Raw genomic sequence first — 20337 nt, 5'->3', positions numbered from 1 at the left:
AGGCTGGACGGTTACTCATAAATGCAGGGCAGCTTGCATGTCTGCACGCAAATCTTAATTCCTTTCCATTCGCACGTTACTTATATTTGTCTCTTAGAAGGACATTTCATCGACTTACATTAAATCCCAGCAAACTCATTATAATCTTAGCCCTAATCACTACATGTGATTATTCTCAACCTAACCTTCCTCAAAAACAAATCTTAACCTTGATTTCCATGGTCTATCTTGCGGTGACCAGCTTTTGATCTAAATGAGAAGCGAGTCCCCATAGTGCCACTGTGTGAACAGATTTCTATGAGTAACACAAGTAGACACACACACACACGCACACACACATACACTCAGACGCCCACACACTCCTCAGGCAGTGTAATGTGGAAGCTATCGTGACAATCCTTCCAATAACTGCTGTTGTTTACATTCTACCAAACGCCTTTAGGCACTTCCTCTCTGCCCCTGCACATCAAGTCAGTTTATTACACTGCAGAACCAATCACATTGCTCGCTCCACCCTCCTCTGGCTTTCATTGAGGAAAGTGGATCCAGATCTGACCCAGTGAAGAGCGAAAGGTGCTCTGCGGTAGAGCTAATGTAACAAAGACAAGAGGTATGATTTCCTTCAGAATGCAAAAAGAAAAAGACCTGAAACCTAAACCTGAAATACAAATTCAATCATTTCGCTGGTCTGAATTGCCTTGCCTTTTTGAAACATCTCCACTCAAATAGTGGCTTTCCTTATTTGCTGTTTGTAGTACTGAAGACTTGTTTTTCACTCTGCCACCATTTTGAATGGGAATAATGTGACAGGTGAATGGAGACATTTTTAACATTGGTTTCTTTGTAAGTGTATACAGAAGTGTTTTGAGTTATCGGCAAACTAAAAGAGTTCCAACATGCCTCAATTTTATCAACATGTCACACTCAAAAATAAATCAAAATATTTTCCCGAATTACACCATCAAAGTAATGCTGGGTTGGCACTTGTAGCGAATTGCATTGGGATATCTAAAGGGATGATTGTCTTGCGACAGTCTGATTTCATATGGCAGCAGTAATTTCCTGAACAGGGACTTTGGAGGCAAATGGCTGCTGTGACTCAGTGACAGAGACTGAAATGTAATGTCAGAGGAGTTTCAGCCTCCAACTTAAATGACACTGAGGTAGAATCTAACCGTACATATGGGAAACCCAAGCTGTGGTTTTGTAGGAGCTGTGTGTGGGCCTGCGGTGTGTGTGTCTGTCAGTGTGTGTGTGATAAGTCTCCTCTGCATGTGTACTGTGTGTGTCTGTGTGTGTGTGTGTGTGTCTGTGTGTGTCAGGAAGGAATAATTGTGGGTTCAATCCAAGTAATAGCCCATTGGCAAGAATGTACATGTCTGAATGCCAACTTACCAATTACACACATAAACACGCACACACAGACGCACACGCACACACAGACACACACACACACACACACACACACACACACACATTAATATAGGAAATATACAGTACGTTCGCGACTTAGATGAATGAAAGTGTTTGCATGCCAGCTTGCCATACAAGCACACACACACACACACACACTGACAGACCGTGTCTTGTCTCCCAGAGATCAGTGAGCCATACGCACAAGCGCCAAATCTACCCAGCAACACACACAGACACACACACACACTTCCTATAACCTTACCCCTTAGTGAAAATGTGTTTCTTTCACACTTATCCAATTCAAACAGATGGGAAGTGAGGAGAAAAGAATAGGAAATGAGACAGTGGGAGGGGATGGAAGAGAGTGATGGAGCTGCGGAAGATGAAAAGATGCATGGGAAGCTGGTGAAGAAAGAACAGCAGGATAGAAGAGAATAAAAAAGATCAGAAGAGAAAAGGAAGGAAAAGGAAAGGAGTTAAATGGGACAAAGAGAAGTCATAGGGAACCGTTGTAGATAGATTTAGTACAGAGAGCATTAAAAGCTTTTTTTCCAAGTGTACTTGATAAAAAGAAGCAAAGACAAGGTGGAGACAGGCGTTACACTGAGATGTGAAGAGGAGACTGACTGGAGAAAGACAGGAGGAAGGAGGGTACGGATGTTTTTGAAATGTTCATGAACATGAAGTAATGAGAGGGGAATTAAATTGCTGCCGGCAACGGAACTGGTCAGGCGTTCACTCCACACACACACACACTCATACACATACAAGCTCATAGTCACGCAGACCCGTGCTATCCAGCGACTGACTCTGCAGGGGGGCCAGACGCAAGGGGAACCCCGCGAGAGACAGTGTGTGTCAGTGGTGTGTGTGTGTGTGTGTGTGTTTGCTTACAGGGGGTTTGCTTGCTGAGGTCACTGCATGAGGGAGAGGGTCACAATAACAAGCAAATTAGACTGGAAAGTGGGACAAAAAAAAAACAGACAAAAAGGGATATATCAAGAAAAACAGAAAATTCCAGAATAAATGTAAAGGAGGGTGGAGACAGAAAAAACAGCATCAGTATTCCTGGTCACACCCTCAACAGTTTCTTTACTTATGAATGTCACAGACTATAGAAATAAACATCCTGGCTGCTTCTTTACACATCCTAGTGTAACAATCTAGTTTCCATGGTGATCTCCAGTGAAACTAGCCATTTTAGTTGTGGACCAATATCATTACTGACTGCTTTGCTGTTGTGAGTGTAACTACTAAGCTGCCAATGTAGACAGCTGTATTGATTAAAATGAATGCGATTCTGTTCTGTCAGATACACAAGAATGGGGCTGAAACATGTCAGATGGAGACAGGTCATTGCAAGCAGACATAACTGTATATGGATACATGTTGAAATGCACTTTGCATGCCAGAATACACACACACACACACACACACACACACACACACACACACACACACACACACACACACTCTATGCTCTTACTCACTTTCTCTTCATTTACTCGTGCAAGCACGAAAGCACAATAGCGGACACCCAAACAGACTGAAGAGAAATGGGTTACCATAAGAGGCTTAGACAGCGTGTGTGTGTGTGTGTGTGTGTGTGTGTCTGTCTGTCTGGGTGTTTGGTCATACATGGCTGGGTGGGCTGGAATAATGGTCCAGTTGGTGTGACCACATCCACCCCATAATGTGTGTGTGTGTGTGCGTGCGTGTGAGTATTAATAGAGAGGGTATTGCAGTCATTCAGAAATGCAGAGCCCCAGATTACCAAGATCACTGTGTGCATTTGTGTGTGTGCACATATGATGATATCTAAAGCCTGTTGTAACAGCTAAACCACCCAACCATATCAACAGATACTACTGTCTATCTGTCTTTCTTATTCCAATTTGTCTGTACCTCTCACACAGCTTTTTCACTTATATATCTTACATGTTTGTCTCTGTTACCACCTCTCTCATATGTCAGTTTTATGTCACACTGGTTTTCCCTCTTCTTAACTGTCTGTCTTTATTTGTTTACCCATGTCTCACTTGAGCTCCTTGATAGCTTTAATACTCAAAGGGAAACGTCTGTTTTGGGGTAGAAGTTGCCCCTATTCCCAGGGAGCTGCATTTTAGTCACACGACCAGATGCATTTTTCTGCGATGGACACCAAAACATTGGTTTTTCTTTCACTCAGTCTTCCATAGTCTTCCATAGCTCTCTCACTTACCTACCATGCTGTATGTTTGTCTTTATAGATGGCACAGCGTATAAAACGAGCTTTATGTTTTTGAGTCCGGCACATCTTGATCTCTTCATGAAATTACATTGTCTCAGGTTAGGTGTCTACCCACATTAGTCACAAAACACACACACATAAAACTACAGTTACTTATCACGCAAACTGTGTATATTTAGCTGGATATTTTTCCTCTTCATTTTTTTCGACAATCACATTAACTGCATTCAGTTGGCTTCCTAACTCTCCTATAAAAGCAGCACGTCAGAGTATCTGCCCAGAATAATATCATTTGTTTATTTGCTTGCTTGTTTGTAGAGGGACAAGTGTGCAGCATAAACCGATACCACACACCACAACATTTATAGCCTAAGCTAATTTGCAATGCAGGTCCCAAGAATTGCCCTTAAAATACAAAAAACTCAACAACAAACACAAAACAGAGAGTGCAAAACAGAAACTTAACAATAAATCCACACATGAGAAACACAAAACTCAACAAAGGAATACAGACAGAACAATACAGGACTCAATTTTAATACAATAAGACACCAACAAACAAGAAGAACAAGAAGCAAAAGATCATTCATGACTACATGGCTGTTCCATCTATAAAAACTGTGTTTGAAGTATAATCACGGTCTATGGTGTCTTTTTCTAAATAAATTATGTGCTATTTTTGTAGCCATTTTATAGACACAGTGACACAAACTGCTAGAAGTAAATGTTTTCTATGTGATGTATGTATCTTGATGCGTCTGTGTGTCTCCTTCACAGGTTCAGACTGTTCCCGTAACTTCACCAGTCCCACAGGTCTCATCGAGTCCCCGGGCTTCCCAGACAAATACCCTCACAACCTGGAGTGTTCCTTTATCATCATTGTACCCCCCAGCATGGATGTGACCATCGCCTTCCTCACCTTTGACCTGGAGAACGACCCCCTGCCAGGCGGGGAGGGGGACTGCAAGTACGACTGGCTGGAGGTGTGGGACGGGCTCCCAGGAGGTGAGACTCAGATCAGATGTATTGCTTTTGGATCATGATGACCATCTGAAAATGACAATGATGTTGTTGGAGACAATTCTGACGATGTTGATGATGATGGATGGTACTAAACAAGAATTGAGCCATTTAATGAGTCAATACGTACTCTGCCCTGGTGTGTACTCTGCCCTGCCTACACCACTATTGACTGAGGTGGAGTAGCAACTATTTTCGCTGCTATGCGTTGGTAGATGAAAGCTAAGCTTACAGGCAGGATGTTGGCACCTATTGTGGAGAAACAACATAACTTTTCAAGGGGAAAATAAAATAGGAGTTGCTGAGGGGAGGGAAAAAAAGAGGGGAGGTGAGAGGAGGAATGGTAGAGGGCTAGGATATTTCTGGTGAAGAACTGGAAGAGTTTAGAAGAACAAATCTAAAGCACATAGACCTTGGATCTAGTTTCAAGAGATGGAGGAGGTAGAGAGAAAAAGGAGGGCAGTGGAAGGGCAGTGAAAAGTCCTCCACTGCCGGGAAGATTGGAACAAAGGAAGGAGATGGTGAGATGAATAAATCTCTGGTGGGCCCTCAAGAAGAAGACTTGGAGAAAGGAGAAACAGTGGAAAACTCATCACAGCCAGTTGGTTCTCGATGGCAAACAATAATGCCATTTATTGTTTTACAAACTGAGCAGTTTTACTGGAGACATGTTCAATTGATTAGTTCCTAAAATCTTACGAAGCACTTAGAAATCACCCAGCAGAGGATGAACAGTTTCAAAGTGAGAGCAAACAATGGTGCTTTTCTGCTTATGAATAACTTTACTGTAAATATGAATTCAGCCCGAGGAGGAATGAAGAGTCAGAGAGATGGCAAAAAGAGGGCAGTTAAGAGGATGTAAAAAAAAAGCCACCACATCTTTACTTATATGGAGAAGTAGGGGGAGGTTAAACAAAGTTGAAAGTAGAAAATGAAGATGAAGAGAAAGGCAAAAAAAAAAGACAGAGGTGGAAGAAAAAGAGAGGATGAAAGGCTCCTCTCCATCCGAGTAATGCAGAGAGACTACAAGAAGGATAGCAGGATAAAAGGAGAGGAAGGAAAGTGAAATGAAGTGGGAGGAGGTTGAAAGGGAAGGAAATATACAGCATGAGAATCAGGAGTGAAGGACTTAGTTTCACCCTTTGCAGGAGAGTCGAGTCCTAAGAAGGAAGAGAGGGCAAGAAAAAAGACAATGAGGGAAATAGGATGGCTACGTGTGTTTCTTATAAGTTTAGAAGATGTTGCAAGAAGGCAGGAGAGGAAAAATGTATTCAAAGAAAAGGGAGAAGAGGATCAGATGATCAGATGATCAGACAGCCAAAGAACTAAGTTCTAACTTAATTAGAGTGAGAGTGTGAAATCAGTTAAGCAACATAGAAAAGAAACTACAGTATGAAGTGTTTGTGGTTGCTTTATATTTATGTGTGTTTATGAATCTGCTTCTGTTTTGAGAAAGCGGCAACTCAACTGCTCGCTCTCCCAAAAGAGAGGTCCCTTATGCTCATACCACATTATGAAGCTATTAAAGGGGGCAATGACATTGGTACCACAGTGTGTCTGTGTGTCGCCACATATGTGCTTACAGGGGTCAGGCAAGGGACAAACATGCACTCTGTTAACTTTATACACTGCTAAAATTGTATTCATGATCACAGAGGGAGAAAGAGATATTAAATATTAAATAAAAAAAAAATCACATTTGTTTGACGAAAGCTGTACGCAAAGACTGGTCATTTATTTATAGAGAAAAGATCTTTGTGGATTTGAGATTATCTTCTCCTCTCTTTTCTTTTTTCTTTTTCCTCGCCACCATCAAGAAAAGAGTTATCACTGTAATTTGCTCAAGAGCCCTATTTCAAATATCCACCCATTCCAAAAGGGAAGAAAAAAATCAATAACACTGATCGATTGGAGGCTATTTTCTCGTCTTCCTCCTCCTCCTCCTCCTCCTCCTCCTCCACAAGGCTCCTCGTGTGTGTATCTGTACAGTAAGTGTGAGAGAGGAGTCAGGGAGTAGCTGGATGAATCTACTATCTGTGCTCCCCACACACACACACACACACACACACACACACCCTAGGGCTCCAAATCACACTCATCTGTTGATGTTGACGTGTACTAGTTGTGGTATCAGAGAAGAAGACAGTAGAGGAATCATTTAGATCCTTGGATTTACACACACACACACACACACACACACACACACGTAGCACAAATCATGTCAAATCCACAGACAGAGTAACTGAAGACAGGAGAGAAGTGAGGTGGACAGGAGGGTGTAGTGATGAAGCAGGGGAGAGATAATGGAAGCTATTAGATAAATGGTTTAATAATATGAACTCCTATTTAAATGTGCTTGCACAAAAATCATTTGGATGGGTAGGAGTGGTGGCATTGGTATTGGTCGTGGTATCGTAATTTTTTCACAACAGTACCCACAGTTAGAGCATTGTGTCACAGGTCAAACAAGTAATGTTTGAGCTGTTGGCATGGTTAACCCTGTACTACAGACTGACGGCTAACCCTGTACTACAGATTGACGGATAACCCTGAACTCCCTCTTCTCTAGTGGGCCCTCTGATTGGTCGATACTGTGGGACCAGGGTGCCTCCTGAGATCCAATCATCTACTGGGATTCTCTCTCTGTCCTTCCACACTGACATGGCTGTGGCCAAAGATGGCTTCTCCGCTCGATACAACATGACACACAAGGAAGTCAGTGAGAGTAAGTTTAAGCCAATTCTTTGTTATTCTATTATAACAAACTGTAAAATAGCTGCAGAACTGGTCAAAATCTTTTCCCTTTCTCCTCTCATCCTTTTGTAGCCTTCCACTGCAGTAATGCGTTTGGTTTGGAGTCAGGGAAGATCACAGATGACCAGATCACTGCCTCGTCAAGTTTCTACGATGAACACTGGCTGCCTCGCCAGGCCCGACTCAATTACAATGACAACGCATGGACGCCCAACGAAGACAGCAACAGGGAGTACATACAGGTACGAGTGTGTCCTCAGCTGGAGTGTAGAAACTTGGAGCTGTGGTGCAAACAACGTAGGATTCAAGGGTTCATCAAACTTTCTTTTGCCACATCACAGCTTTATATACTCATTAATTAATGACACTTACAACTGCTCAAATGTTCTATGGCCACACAAGTAGTGGGACCGGTACACTGAAGGATGAACAGACGTACATGTAAGTCATTTAGCATGAGCTGAACTCCTGAACACCTACTGCTCAAAAGTTGAGGTTCACCAACCACATCACTCAGAAATTACATTTACATGCAAATATGTTGTGAAGGAAACGCAATGCTGACCAGATTTCATTTTCAAGTGCAACATCGAAATCTTATTTTTATTAAAGTTTTGAGTTTTTTCTCACAAATCCGAGATCCTAATCCTGAAATACAGAATCTTATTCATGTTTACTCTGCCTGAACTAAAAACAGATTGCATTCTTATTTTAATGGCATCTTTTTTCTTTGTGTTGACATGTCACACATAATAACTCCACCACAGCTATATTTGTATCAGTGTATGTGTGTGTGTGTGGGAGAGAGAGAGTATGTGAGAGAGAGAGAGCGAGTGGGAGGTGTAGTGATATCAAGGTTTAGCAGCTAGATGCCAGGGTAAGGCATTGTTTCCTGTGCTCTGTCACTGTGACAACTTTGTGCCATCCCTGTGCCTGAGCCTGAGTTATGAGGCTGTCTGGGTGAGAGGGGAAAGGAGGGAGTGTGAGGTTCACTTACCCCTCAGACAGAAGTGAACTCAAACAAAGCTAGCAAAGCACCCATCGGTGAGAAGCCTTTTGTGAACAACAGATTATCTTGTTGGGTGTCACCTGTCTGCAGCCTTGCAAAGAATGCCCACAGGTAGATAGCAGATAGAGCTGCTTGATTCTCAGTTTTCCTGGCTAAGATCTCGCCGTCACACCACAAAAAACGTAACATTTAGTCTCGCTTTGCGCAGAAAGCACATTACACACTCTTCAAAGCCTGTGATTAGATAGCCCAAGATGTGCTGAAAAGGTTTGTTCCGTTATCAGTCGAGTAGCCAGTGAGGGATCAGTGTTTTTGCTCAAAGAGACAAGAACCAGACAAACACTTCATCTATTAATCTTTCGGAACGACACCAGCACAGATAACCACCGACAGATGTGTAATAGAAGTACTTCTGATTGTCAAAGCTCGACTGTGGGCCAAACTCCGAGCCAGCAAACACAGGAAGGGACTGTGGCCAAGAGGCACCGTGACGCCAAGGTCCTGTCAGTCTCACTCTTCCTTCCTGTCTCACCTGAACTGTAGCTGTCAACTCGTTCACTCCGGCTCACTCTCAAAATTACCTGACATTAAAGAACATGAATCATTTGAGAGTCTTTGTTTTATGATGATGACATACAGATCGCCCCATAATCTACCCACCCATGGAAATAGCCCTGGTTTGGTTGTTATTGTGTGTGGCACATCAGATCTTTGGATAAAAGTGGCTTGACTGTGGACTGGAAATGAAACTTCTGCTTCCCTCACGTTGTCTCTCTCTGGTCGCTGGTGTTGTGGTCAGGTCGCCGCGTTCCACAGAGGCTCTCAGCTGTTCCCCTACGTTAACACCTACCAGAGAGCAAGGCCCCCGCATGTGTGTGTGTCCTTGTGTGTACATATCCACACGTGTCTGTGTGTACGTGTGTGTGTGCGTGTGCAACCTCCAGTATTGACAAGCAGCTGTCATAAATGCCAACATGCCTCTCCTACTTGCATCTCGCACCCCAAGGTCTCTTATAACTGAGTGTGTACATGGGTGTTCATGTGTGTGTGTGTGTGTGTGTGTGTGAGTGTGTGTTTGTTGATATGTGTGCCCATGCAGCTCAGGTATGTGTGTGTTGCTGTGTTGGCTCAGGAGCCACGTCTAAATCTCCTCTCTATGGCACTTTGTCTTATGTAGATTATGGGTTTGTTCTATTCTATTCTATTCTACTCTGGTCTGGTATAGTGAGGTGTGGTGCAGATTGATGATGTGAGCTCTGGTGGCTACGTTATTCTAACAGCTTTGTGATTGATGAGAGGCCTTCTCTGGGAAGACTCACTTAGCATCTCTCTCTCTCTCTCTCTCTCTCTTATTCCCTTTCTTCTCATCTGTTCCTCCGGTCGGTTCTGGACTATTGATTAGTTGTCTTGGTGGATCTCTGTCTGGCCCTAAGCATGCAGGCGTGCGCGCGCGTGTGTGTGTGTGTCCATGTGTCCGTGTGTGTCCGTGTGTGTGTGTGGGTTGGAAGCAATCTAAAACACCTGTCTCTCTGACAGATAACAAACGCAGCATTTTACCTCCCCTGGTGTTTTGTACTATACCCCAGTGGGACACACAGCACACACTCTCTCACACAAACACAACAAGTTCTGATTAATCTACAGGTTTCAACAGGTCCACTGGAGGAGAATAAATGTTATAACCTACAGTGGAACCTTTCTCATCTTCTGCTCTTAAATTTATTTGTCTGCAGCCTCTTTTAATCTGCATTCCCCTCTCTCTTCCATATAAAACCTAACTTTGTAATGTAGAGGCATGGATCTCCAATCACTGTCCAGACATAGAGAACTAATGTGCTTAAAAATGTGAGATAACCACATTAAGCAGCTGCAGTAATCCAACGAAATCATGTTAAAACCCAGATGAAACTTATTAACACTTATTAATGAACCACTTTAGCTTTTCAGTGCTATAGAGCTAATTATTATTCAAATTATTTTACAAATAATTGCAAAAAGTTACATAAAATGAACACTTTGTCTTGATATGTTAATATATCTAACCTTAGTTTTCTTTTCAAACCTGCAGTCCTCAACATTTGGACCTTTTAAGCACAGCAGCTCTTGTTTGGATTGTGCTCCTCCTTTCCAGCATTAAAATATATTCCCAAAACATCCTAATCCCTTGTTTCTTTATGTCCCTTACAAATTGAGAGACTCTATGAAAATGTGTTACTCTCTATTGTGATTCAGAGAGCTCCATTGTTCTGCTTAATCTGCTCATTTCGGGCACCGTGGAGCAAAACAAATGTGTATCTACTTGAGGGACCTTGAAATGAAGGAGATTGAAGCTCACGGTGGTGTCCACGTATAATGCAACACAGCTAGCAGCATGCCAGACACGTAGCGTAGCATCCACAATCAGGATGGGGAGGTGATTATGGCTATTGTATGGGAGGAAATTAAAATGAGCCCCGGGTCATTACAATCGATCTGCTGTGAGAGAGACACAGAGAGGAGAGAGAGAAGGAGATGAGAGGGGAGAGGAAAGGAGGGTGGTGAAGGTGAGGGATGGATGCTGATAAGTTCAGGTGTACATTTATGTTTCTTTAATCAGTTTAATGTTTTAGGAGCTTCAGCATGAGGGCATTTTGTCTGCTGTATGACTTTTTGGCAACGATTGGAGAGGATTTGGTTTAGACGAGGGAAGGTTAGGGAATTAAGTTGGGATTTTTTCCAGTTTTACCATTTTATTAACAGTTTTGGTTGCTTGATTTAGTTTTTTCCATCAGTACTGCTACCACGGGGTTATTTCTTTCCGGGTTTTTACACACCAGACGCTCTTCCAGAGACCAGCTGATCGACCAGCTGATCGACCAGTTCTCGCATTCTTTAATGTTTTGTTAAAGATGTTTTTAATCTTTATTAAAATGTCCTATCTCTTCCAACAGGTGGACCTCCATACTTTGAAGGTGCTTACAGGTATCGCCACCCAGGGCGCCATTTCAAAGGAAACTCAAAAGTCTTACCATGTCACCACCTTCAAGCTGGAGGTCAGCACCAATGGGGAGGACTGGATGGTCTACAGACATGGCAAGAATCATAAGGTAGGCACAGACTCATGCACAGACGCATACACAGCATATGCACAAACGCACATATTCCTGGACTGCAAAGTAGTCAGGGCGACTAAAGAAAGTCTGGGCGCTCTTAGGTGACACGCATGCCTCGACATGCACACACATGGAGAGAGCAATAATATGAGATGGAATGTATGCAGCAAGACTTGACCACAAGCCCCAAATTCGACCGACGTCTGCAATTACAGCCGTTCAGTTGGCTTCGTTAAAGGTTTTACAACCAAGCCAGACTCGGTGCACGTCTCCAAGCTCCAAGTGATACCTTACATCACTGAATGCAGCTATACTTACACAGCACAGTCTGCTGTTCACATCCCATCTGGTTTCTGTTACTTACTGGTCAGAGTTCTGCCTAATGTCGACCTGGTTGGACCGGTTTCCAAGCTGTTTCTCTCTGAGGTGTTAAAGCATGATGAATTATCAGTGAGCGCGCTGCAGTCGGGGAATGCCTGGTAGAAATGGAGCAAGCTGTGCGGAGGGTCTTTAAAATGGTTGCAAATGCAATTAAAGCAAAGGAGCGTTCCAGTGGTTGTGGCTGTTTTTTCCATCACAGCTGGTCTCCCCCTGCTGTAGTGGCCACATGTGTTTGTCCTGCGGTCTATCGCCACATCTAGCTTTGTGCTACAAACCCTTATTCCTTCATGAACACTAATACATGCACACGCTCTCACGGATACATACGTACAAATGCTGCTTCTGCTGTGAGAGGGAAACGGGAGATGCAGTCTAACCATCTGGGGTTGCTCTGTGGACTGCAGATCCCATAAGGCTTATAGCTCCCAGAGAAGTGATTGATGGTTAAAACACAGGCGGTTTTGGAGGAAATAAATAAATAAATTGACGGATGATAGAGGAAGGAGGACAGGGAAGTGAATGTAAAGCAGGAATCAGGTTTGTAGCTACTATGCTTTGTGGATGGTTAAGTTAAATAGGAAAATGTCAATCAATCAGTTCACCATTCAGTCAGCTGTTCAGTCAAATATTCTGTTGACACCATTTTATGAAACAATAAATATCCAATATGCAAAACGGATTAATGTAGCTGTTTTGGGGTTGGTTGTTGGTGTCACCACCCATAATCCCCCTTGATTCCCCCATAACCCTGGAAAGCTGCTTCAGAGCTGGATGCCCAGGGAGACACTGAGGGGTGTGTGTACTTGTGCATATCAATGTGTGTATGTGTAGGTTTTCTGGAGGAGGAGGAGTTTAGGATTAACCAGCAGCAGCTTCTGGTAAAGAAACACCCCCCCGTGTCATCCAAATACACTCGCACACACTCATGCGCACGCTCATGCAGAACCTCAAACCCTCTGGTAAGGGTCTTTTGAGCCAATCCGCCCCCCTGGCGAGTCAGTCTGCGCAGTAATCTGATGGTTCAGCTCAGGCTCGTCAGTCATTCGACCCACTGCTGGTTGTCACCATGAAAGAGGAAACAGAAAGCAGAAAGTGCTAAAAAAAAAAAGATGAAGAGAGTGACGGCCGTTTATCTGATGATGGAATGATGTCTGTCCTTCTTGGCTGATACACCTCAGTCGGCCAGTCAGCATTGGCCTCGCTGTCCCTACAGCCTCGGTCACCTTTTGGGGTGTAAGTGAGAGTGAGAGTGTGTGTTTTATGTTAGAAAGATGTTTCAACAAATCAACAGTGATGGCCAAGAGGATCTTTTGGCAGAATGTTTTATAATTTGCGTGTAATATGCTTTGTCTGCTCTCCCAGGATGAGTCAAGGAGATTGTTTTTATAATACAAAACAGATCATACTAGCATCCGTTGTAAGGATGTAATGTTTTCTTCTTATTCAGGACTTTCACAACAGACTTATGAATTAATTGCTTTACTTTGAGACGAGAAGTAGCCTTTCTAGAAATACAAGGGATGCACAGAAGTGCCCCAACGGCGTTCTGTTTAACTCGTTAAACCTGCGCTGAACTGTCCATTTGTTAATCCATCTCTCGCTTGACATTTTCATTCGTTCACCCCTTCACTGGGTCTCTCAAAATCTCTTCATCCATCAAACACTCCCTCCTGGTCTGCACACTTAGTCACTTCACATCTTCATTCACCTTATCCTTCCACTCCTGCGCTCGTTCCCATCTTTCCTCTTTTGTCTCCCTCGACACTCCATCATTCACTCTCTCTCTCTCTCTCTCCCCTTACGTTTCTGAGAAAGTCATCATGATTTCGACAGGCAAGTTTATGCTGCTCGAACAAATGACTTTTTGTGCTTGGCTACAGTAATGGTTTAGTGTGTGTGTGTGTGTATGTGTGTGTGTTAATCTGATGAATTATTGAATTAGTTTTTTGTGAGCAAGAGGCATTAAAGGAGGACAAAAATTAATGGGAGCCACATGGATGGAAAGAAAAGTATGAGCGTAGCACACTGTCTGCGCTCATGAGAACACACGCTGGTGCACAACACAATTATGTATCCACACACACACACACACTCACGCTTGAATGTAGACAAAAGTATATTTTCAATCTCATTTTTGTTGTATGTTGGCATTTATCTCAGATGAGTAGCTCTTGATAAAGCAGCCACTGCACACACAGATGCACGCTCTGGTTTTAAACATCTGGAAAGCGGCCCATAGGGGCGGCGCCACTGTCACACGACATCATGATGATTTGTGTGATCTGTAATGTACTTGATAATGTCATTAAAGGCCTGTCGTGAACCAGATGGGACATATGGAATACATGTTAAGTTGCAGAAACGTTTGGAGAGAAGGCAAAGAGATATTCGTACAGCATTTGTTCCTACATCGTACTGACAGGCTCACAAATGACAGATACTGACATGCACCAGAGAAAGAGGGGAAACAAGCAGAAAGATTGGCAAACTATAAGGCACGCAGGGAATACTGGGAGAACAAGATTATATTAGAAATCATTATTGCAGAACCAATATGCTGTGCTGTTTCTTTATTGGAAAAAAAGTTGTGATTTTTAGCCAATTTAATTTCAAGTTTTCTTTGTTTTCTTTTTTTATCTATAAATGTTTCTGTATTCCCCTGTTTGTGTTTTTGCTGTGCTGCAGCCGGTTTTCACATCCCCTCTTGATGATCACGTCATGTCAGATCATTGGACCGCTCATTCGAACTTGCAAAATACTGACACTATCAGTATAAATTATTCTATGATTAAGTCCACAGAATTGGCTTTGGGCCTGGTTATGGGAGGTTGCCCACATAACAAGAGAAAAGCAGTAATTTTCGGTGACCTGAGGTCTCAAGTCGAGAAATTATGTCTCTGTTTGAGTCATCATCTGGAGGAGACCTTCTACTGGTAGAGGTACATTTAAGCTCTACGTGGTACGAATGTCATTACGTAGCCCTCCTGAATTGCTGCGGCAGAGCCGTCCGCGGCCATTACAACACTGGGTCTCGGCCAAGACCAAAACCTCCTATTCCCACCTTAATCTGTGGGAGGGAAGATGGATGTAGAAAGAGGGATGGAGGAGGGAGACGTGGGTGGAATGAGAAGAAGGGAGAGGGATCGTGATGAGAGGAAAGTGCAGGAAAGTTGAAAAAATTAGCAAAGAAAGAAAGATATACAGAAAGAGAGGAAGAAAAACACAAGCAAAAGGTCAACCAGTGAAGCATTGAACTGATTGAGAGAAGAAAGACTGAGCTGTGCAGAGAGAGGAAGAGAGGTGGGAACCGAAGGGAGAAAGAAGGTTCATAGGGGAACAAGTGAGTGAAGGAAAGAGGCAGGAGGGGGGAAAGAAGTGTTCACAGGGGAACCACGGAGCAAAAGAAAGAGGGATGGACAGATGAACGGAGGCATGGAGGAGAGGAGGAATAATGAGAATAGCAGACAAGGGTGTTGACCACAAATCCCCCTGGATAGATCTGAGGTCTCGGCAACACAGCCTGGAAGGATGTCAGGAGAGGGGAAATTAAATAAAATGACGGCGAGTTCTGGGATTAGGGTGGGGCGAGCGGAGGTGAGGGAAAGGAAAGGGGGGAGGGTCAGGTCAAAGGAGAGAGGGGGAGAGAAGAGTTTGTGACAAATGAAGAAAAAAAAGCTGAGAGAAAAAGGGAGGAAAGGGACAGAGGAGGATATTATAAGGGCGCCATGTGTCGTTTGGTTTGTGAGATTTGTCGACTGTACTGTCACACTTGTGAGGACTCAGCTGTCAAAGGCAGGTTACCTCCCCGAAGTCTGTGTGTGTGTGTGTGTGTGTTTTTGTCCTGGTGTGATGAAATTAGAGGAGATGGGGGGTGTTTTACTATTTTATAACTCTATCTACACACACACACAACACACACAGCACAGACATTTGAATAATTCAGCATGTCTGTGCTGGTCCTCACTGGCTGTCTCACAGTGGACCTGCAGGCACACACACACACACAAACCCACACACCTGTTCTTTTCTTTCTCATGAGCTGAACATTTTCCCCGTCATGCTCTTATTCTACTCTGTAGTTGCATGTTGGATTTGGTTTTTCGCCTTTTGACTACAAACTAGAAGCAGCTATACGATAGGTGTCCTTCTGCCCTGCACACTATTGTTATTCAGCGGAGTAGGTGTGTGTAAATGAAGGAGAAAACAGTATTCACTCCATGTCTGTCACCTTTGACTTTCGCTGAGAGATGAAAGAACCATGTGAATCGGGAAGATTTCACTTGGAGTCGTTTCTTATAGTAGCGGTGAAAACAACATTTCTACTTGTTTGGTTTTTCCTGTGTGTGTGTGTGTGTGTGTCTGTATGTGTTTCCTCCAGGTTTGTTAATGGTCAGATGTTTCCACCTGTGTTAAGGGATGAGGCAAGATGACACCAGGAGCACTGGGGTGAACAGATACTTAACTTCACACCTCCTCTTTCTCTCTTTCTTTTTCTCTTTCTCTTTCTCTCTCTCTCTCCCTCTCTTTCTTTCTCTCTCTCAGACACAGACCATAACCTGAGCTGGGTTGCGGGTGTAGTCCATTAGCTGATTGTTGCAGAAGCCTTTTAGAAAGAGACTGTTAAGAGTGAATTTGAGAGTTTAAGACCTCAGAGATGCTGCATATCCCCTTACACCTACCAGCTGTGGGTTCTCCCTGCAGAGCCAGAACCTGGAGGGGAGGCTTCTGTTTACAATAATATATAGTAAAAAACAAGTTTGTTAATAACACTACTAAAAACACACCATAGAGTCGACAAGATAAAGTCACACAGCACTGTAAAATACGCAGAGCAACATATTAAAATTTGGACAGTGGGGTCAGTTTAGCATTGATTCAGAATATTTAAGAGACTATTTCTTGACAGTTAGCATTAAGATAATCAGCGTCTGTGGTGGAGCGCGCTGACGGTGATCATTCCTGGTATTTTCCTCATATGTTTTCAGCCTGCTGCTGAAGGGATTTCAGTTTGGTGAGAGATTTTAAACATCACTTGTAACAGCAGAGGCTGAAATAGAGTTGCAGCTCTGCTTGGTGATACTGAACAAAGCAGGTTATAGCACATATACAGTGAATACAGTATACATGCTCATATGTACATGTACATAAACACACATACATTACAAGTGTGTGTATGTGTGTGTGTGTGTGTGTGTGTGTGTGTGTCTGCACACACATTTGCTGAGGAAATGTTTCAGTGGGTACCGAGGGAAATCAGAAAGCACCCACCAGCCCCCAACTCCTTAGAGTGAGACTTCATAATTACACTTTAACACACTGACACTTCAAGACACCAGCGCGTGCACACACACACACACACACACACACACACTTGTAATTACAGTGCACTACCACAATCCCATTAAGTCTTTTGGGGCCTTTCGGCATTTTTCCATCATTTAACTTGTCACAGTTTCTGGTATTAAGGCCATTGTAAGGGCATGAGATCACTGGGTCTGACTTTGTATCGTACACCCAGTGGGTCATGGGTTCAATTCCCAGCTGGCCCAGTAGCCTGCTCCTGTTCCTGCAAGTCAGAAGCCCCTTTCATCCATATTTTGTCAACCCTGACGGGGTCCTGCTGTTTAATGGATTGGGAACAGGAGAAAAATAGTGAATTCACACAAACACACACACACACACACACACACACACACACGGACACACACACTCCTAAAACAAAGCGAACATCTATAAATGAGTACCCAAGCAAGTAATTGCAAGGCCTTTGGCTCTGTTGAATGAGGTTTACTACTCCCTGTAACAAACACACTATGTTGTGTTGTCAGTACTGATGTAACATAATAGAAAGAGTGTTAGAGTCACAGAGGGAAAACAGCCTTTGAGGTTCTCTAATGAAACAACAGGATAGATTTTTTTTTCCTTAAAGTTACAGCAGTATATCATCATGGCAGCGAGAGAGAGGGGTAGAAAGAGATGACAAAAGGAGAGACAGATAGGAGGAGAGAAAGTGAAATGATTCCTCTGATTCCTGTGGTGAGCCCAACAGTGATGGCAGTCATAGACAGACAGACAGACAGAGAGAGAGAGAGAGAGAGAGAGAGAGAGAGAGAGAGAGAGAGAGAGAGAGACATGGCACTCTGTCAGAAAGACAGAGATATAGAGTCTTGGTGTCAAGAGACAAAAAGAGTGCTTCTGGCCATGTGCGCTTGCATTCAGTTTCCTTTTTATCTGTATTTCTGTGTGTTTTCAGAGGAAATCATTGTGTGTGTGTGTGTGTGTGTGTGTATGTGTGTGTGTGTTGTGGGAGCTCGGAGGGCACTTTGTAAGGCAGTGGAAAGACAGTGTGTGTTCTGTGGTGTGTGTGAGTGAGACCTGTTGTGTCTGGAAGCAGTGTGTTTGTAAATATCATGTAGTGTGTGCGTGTGTGTGTGTGTCTGTGCATTGAGGGAGGACAGTCCATGTTTTTCTTTGCTCTCTGTGCGTGAAGGAGTAAAGATTATGTTTTCCTGTGCACGTGTGTTTCTGTGTGTGTGTGTGTGTGTGTGTGTGTGTGTGTGTGGTTAAGTCAAGAGGACGTGAGAAGAGGATGCTCTCCCACATACTTACACCCTTGATTTATTACACACAGAATGCCCTCAGACCCCGTGTGTGTGTGTGTGTGTGTGTGTTTGAAAACCTTTGCACTCACTTCTTCCTTTGTGAACAGAAACAATACATCCAGTGTGTGTGTTTACGTATGTATGCACATAGAGGAGAAGGACTGGTCTGTTTAAAACTCGTGTTAATTGATGTCCTGATTCAGGTGAACGATAAAACTGTCCAGGGTGCACCATAGATATTGTTGCTATGGATACCTGTTGTATTAGTTAAAACTCTTATTAAGACCATTAAGTTATGTGTGAGTTGTCCATGCTACAGCAAAGTATTGGGCAAATTAAAATGTTGATATCATTAAGGTGCTAGATGAAAAGTAAAGGGATTTCCATGGGGAGACCTAAATGCTTGTACTAAATTTCATAGCAATCAATCCATTGTCAAGACATTTCACTGAAAACCACAAATGTGAGCCTCATGATGGCGCTAGAAGTTGGGGAACTTTTCCTTCAGCGGATCACCAAAGCCAATTGCACAACGTCTGGGAATTCCAACCTACTTATATACACAGTCTTACATACATACATTGAAGCAAATTGACCCCGACTTTGACGATATCAGTGTGTCCTGTGATCTGTGCCAGCGCAGGCTCCTGTGTTGTCATAAAGTGTCCTTAAGAGGCCCCTGAGAATGAGCTCCTGTGTGTCGCTCACTCTGCCCTCTGCCCTTCCTGTACAGTGTAATAAGGGAAAGACAGCAGAATATTACTGCAGCCATTAATGTGGTATATTCAATTCTGTCTGTTCCTCTCTCTCTCTCTCTCTCTCTCTCTCTTTAGGTTTTCCATGCCAATGCTGACGCCACAGAGGTGGTTCTCAATCGGATCCCACAGCCGGTCCTGGCCCGCTTCGTACGAATCAGACCACAGACGTGGAGGAACGGCATTGCACTGCGTTTCGAGCTTTACGGCTGTCAGATTACGGGTAAGGAAAGATGAAGCGTCCTCTGCTGTCAAGTTTCTCAGACTTTTTCTGGCCCATGTCCTCAGGGGGCTCACTCTTGTGAAAACACGATAGTGGTCTTGCCGAATTTCATACCAGTGATATACTGGCTTTTACAGCAGGTCAGGAGGTGGGTCAAAGCAAAAATAACTCCATTAGAAAACATTTCCCGGAAAAGGACAGGGAAATGTGAAAGGGTATTTTTTTCTCTTCATTTATATAACCTAATGATAAATAATTCAATAATTTGTCCATCCATCAATCCATCTACTGCTTCTATTCATACTTTCCTCTGCTTTATCTCACCAATTTCGCTTTCTTTCACGTGCTCTACACACCCACTCTCACTTTTGCCCTTGCTCTTTCATATACATATGCTCCCTCCCTCTCTTTCTCCCACACACACACACACACACACTCACACACTCATGGACAGAAACACACTCAGTCCTAATAGAATAATACTAGAGTGTGATGTGTGGGTGATAACATCAGAGAGTAACAGGCTCTCAGCTTTCATCTGCAGCCCTGGCAAACAAACATGATTCCAACCAGCATAATCAGCTCAATACTATAAATAGATAAAACTTAATTAGACTGTCTGTGTTTGTGTGTGTCTGCGTGTCATAGAAATGGTAAGAGAGAGAGGGTTTCAATCCATATGAGTGTGTGTGTGTGTGCGTGTGTGTGTGTGTGTGTGTGTGTGTGTGGGGTTGTGCTTGTGTGTGTGTGTCCCAGCTCTACTGTATCATTATTAGGTTAGAGCCTCTCTCTGCTGCCATCGTAGTGGCCATTGAGAGGGACAGATATGCTCTTATCTAGGAGGGCTATTTCAGC

The 20337-nt window shown here is 43.4% G+C and overlaps 1 protein-coding gene across 2 annotated transcripts in view; it reads left to right on the top strand.

Annotated features, from left to right (window-relative positions):
• Positions 1–20337, top strand: part of LOC139208397 (neuropilin-2-like) — a 91569-nt gene that overhangs the window by 28331 nt on the left and 42901 nt on the right. For both annotated transcript variants that reach the window (XM_070838065.1, XM_070838064.1), the window contains exons 4-8: positions 4424–4651; positions 7236–7391; positions 7493–7662; positions 11360–11515; positions 19338–19482. In XM_070838065.1, coding sequence (XP_070694166.1) covers positions 4424–4651; positions 7236–7391; positions 7493–7662; positions 11360–11515; positions 19338–19482 — 855 coding nt within the window. The remainder of the gene's footprint in view (positions 1–4423; positions 4652–7235; positions 7392–7492; positions 7663–11359; positions 11516–19337; positions 19483–20337) is intronic.

The sequence above is a fragment of the Pempheris klunzingeri genome, chromosome 10, assembly GCF_042242105.1.
Source record: "Pempheris klunzingeri isolate RE-2024b chromosome 10, fPemKlu1.hap1, whole genome shotgun sequence".
Classification (NCBI taxonomy): domain Eukaryota; kingdom Metazoa; phylum Chordata; class Actinopteri; order Acropomatiformes; family Pempheridae; genus Pempheris; species Pempheris klunzingeri.
The sequence above is the reverse complement of the archived record's forward strand: the minus strand, read 5'-3'. Positions and strand labels throughout refer to the sequence as shown.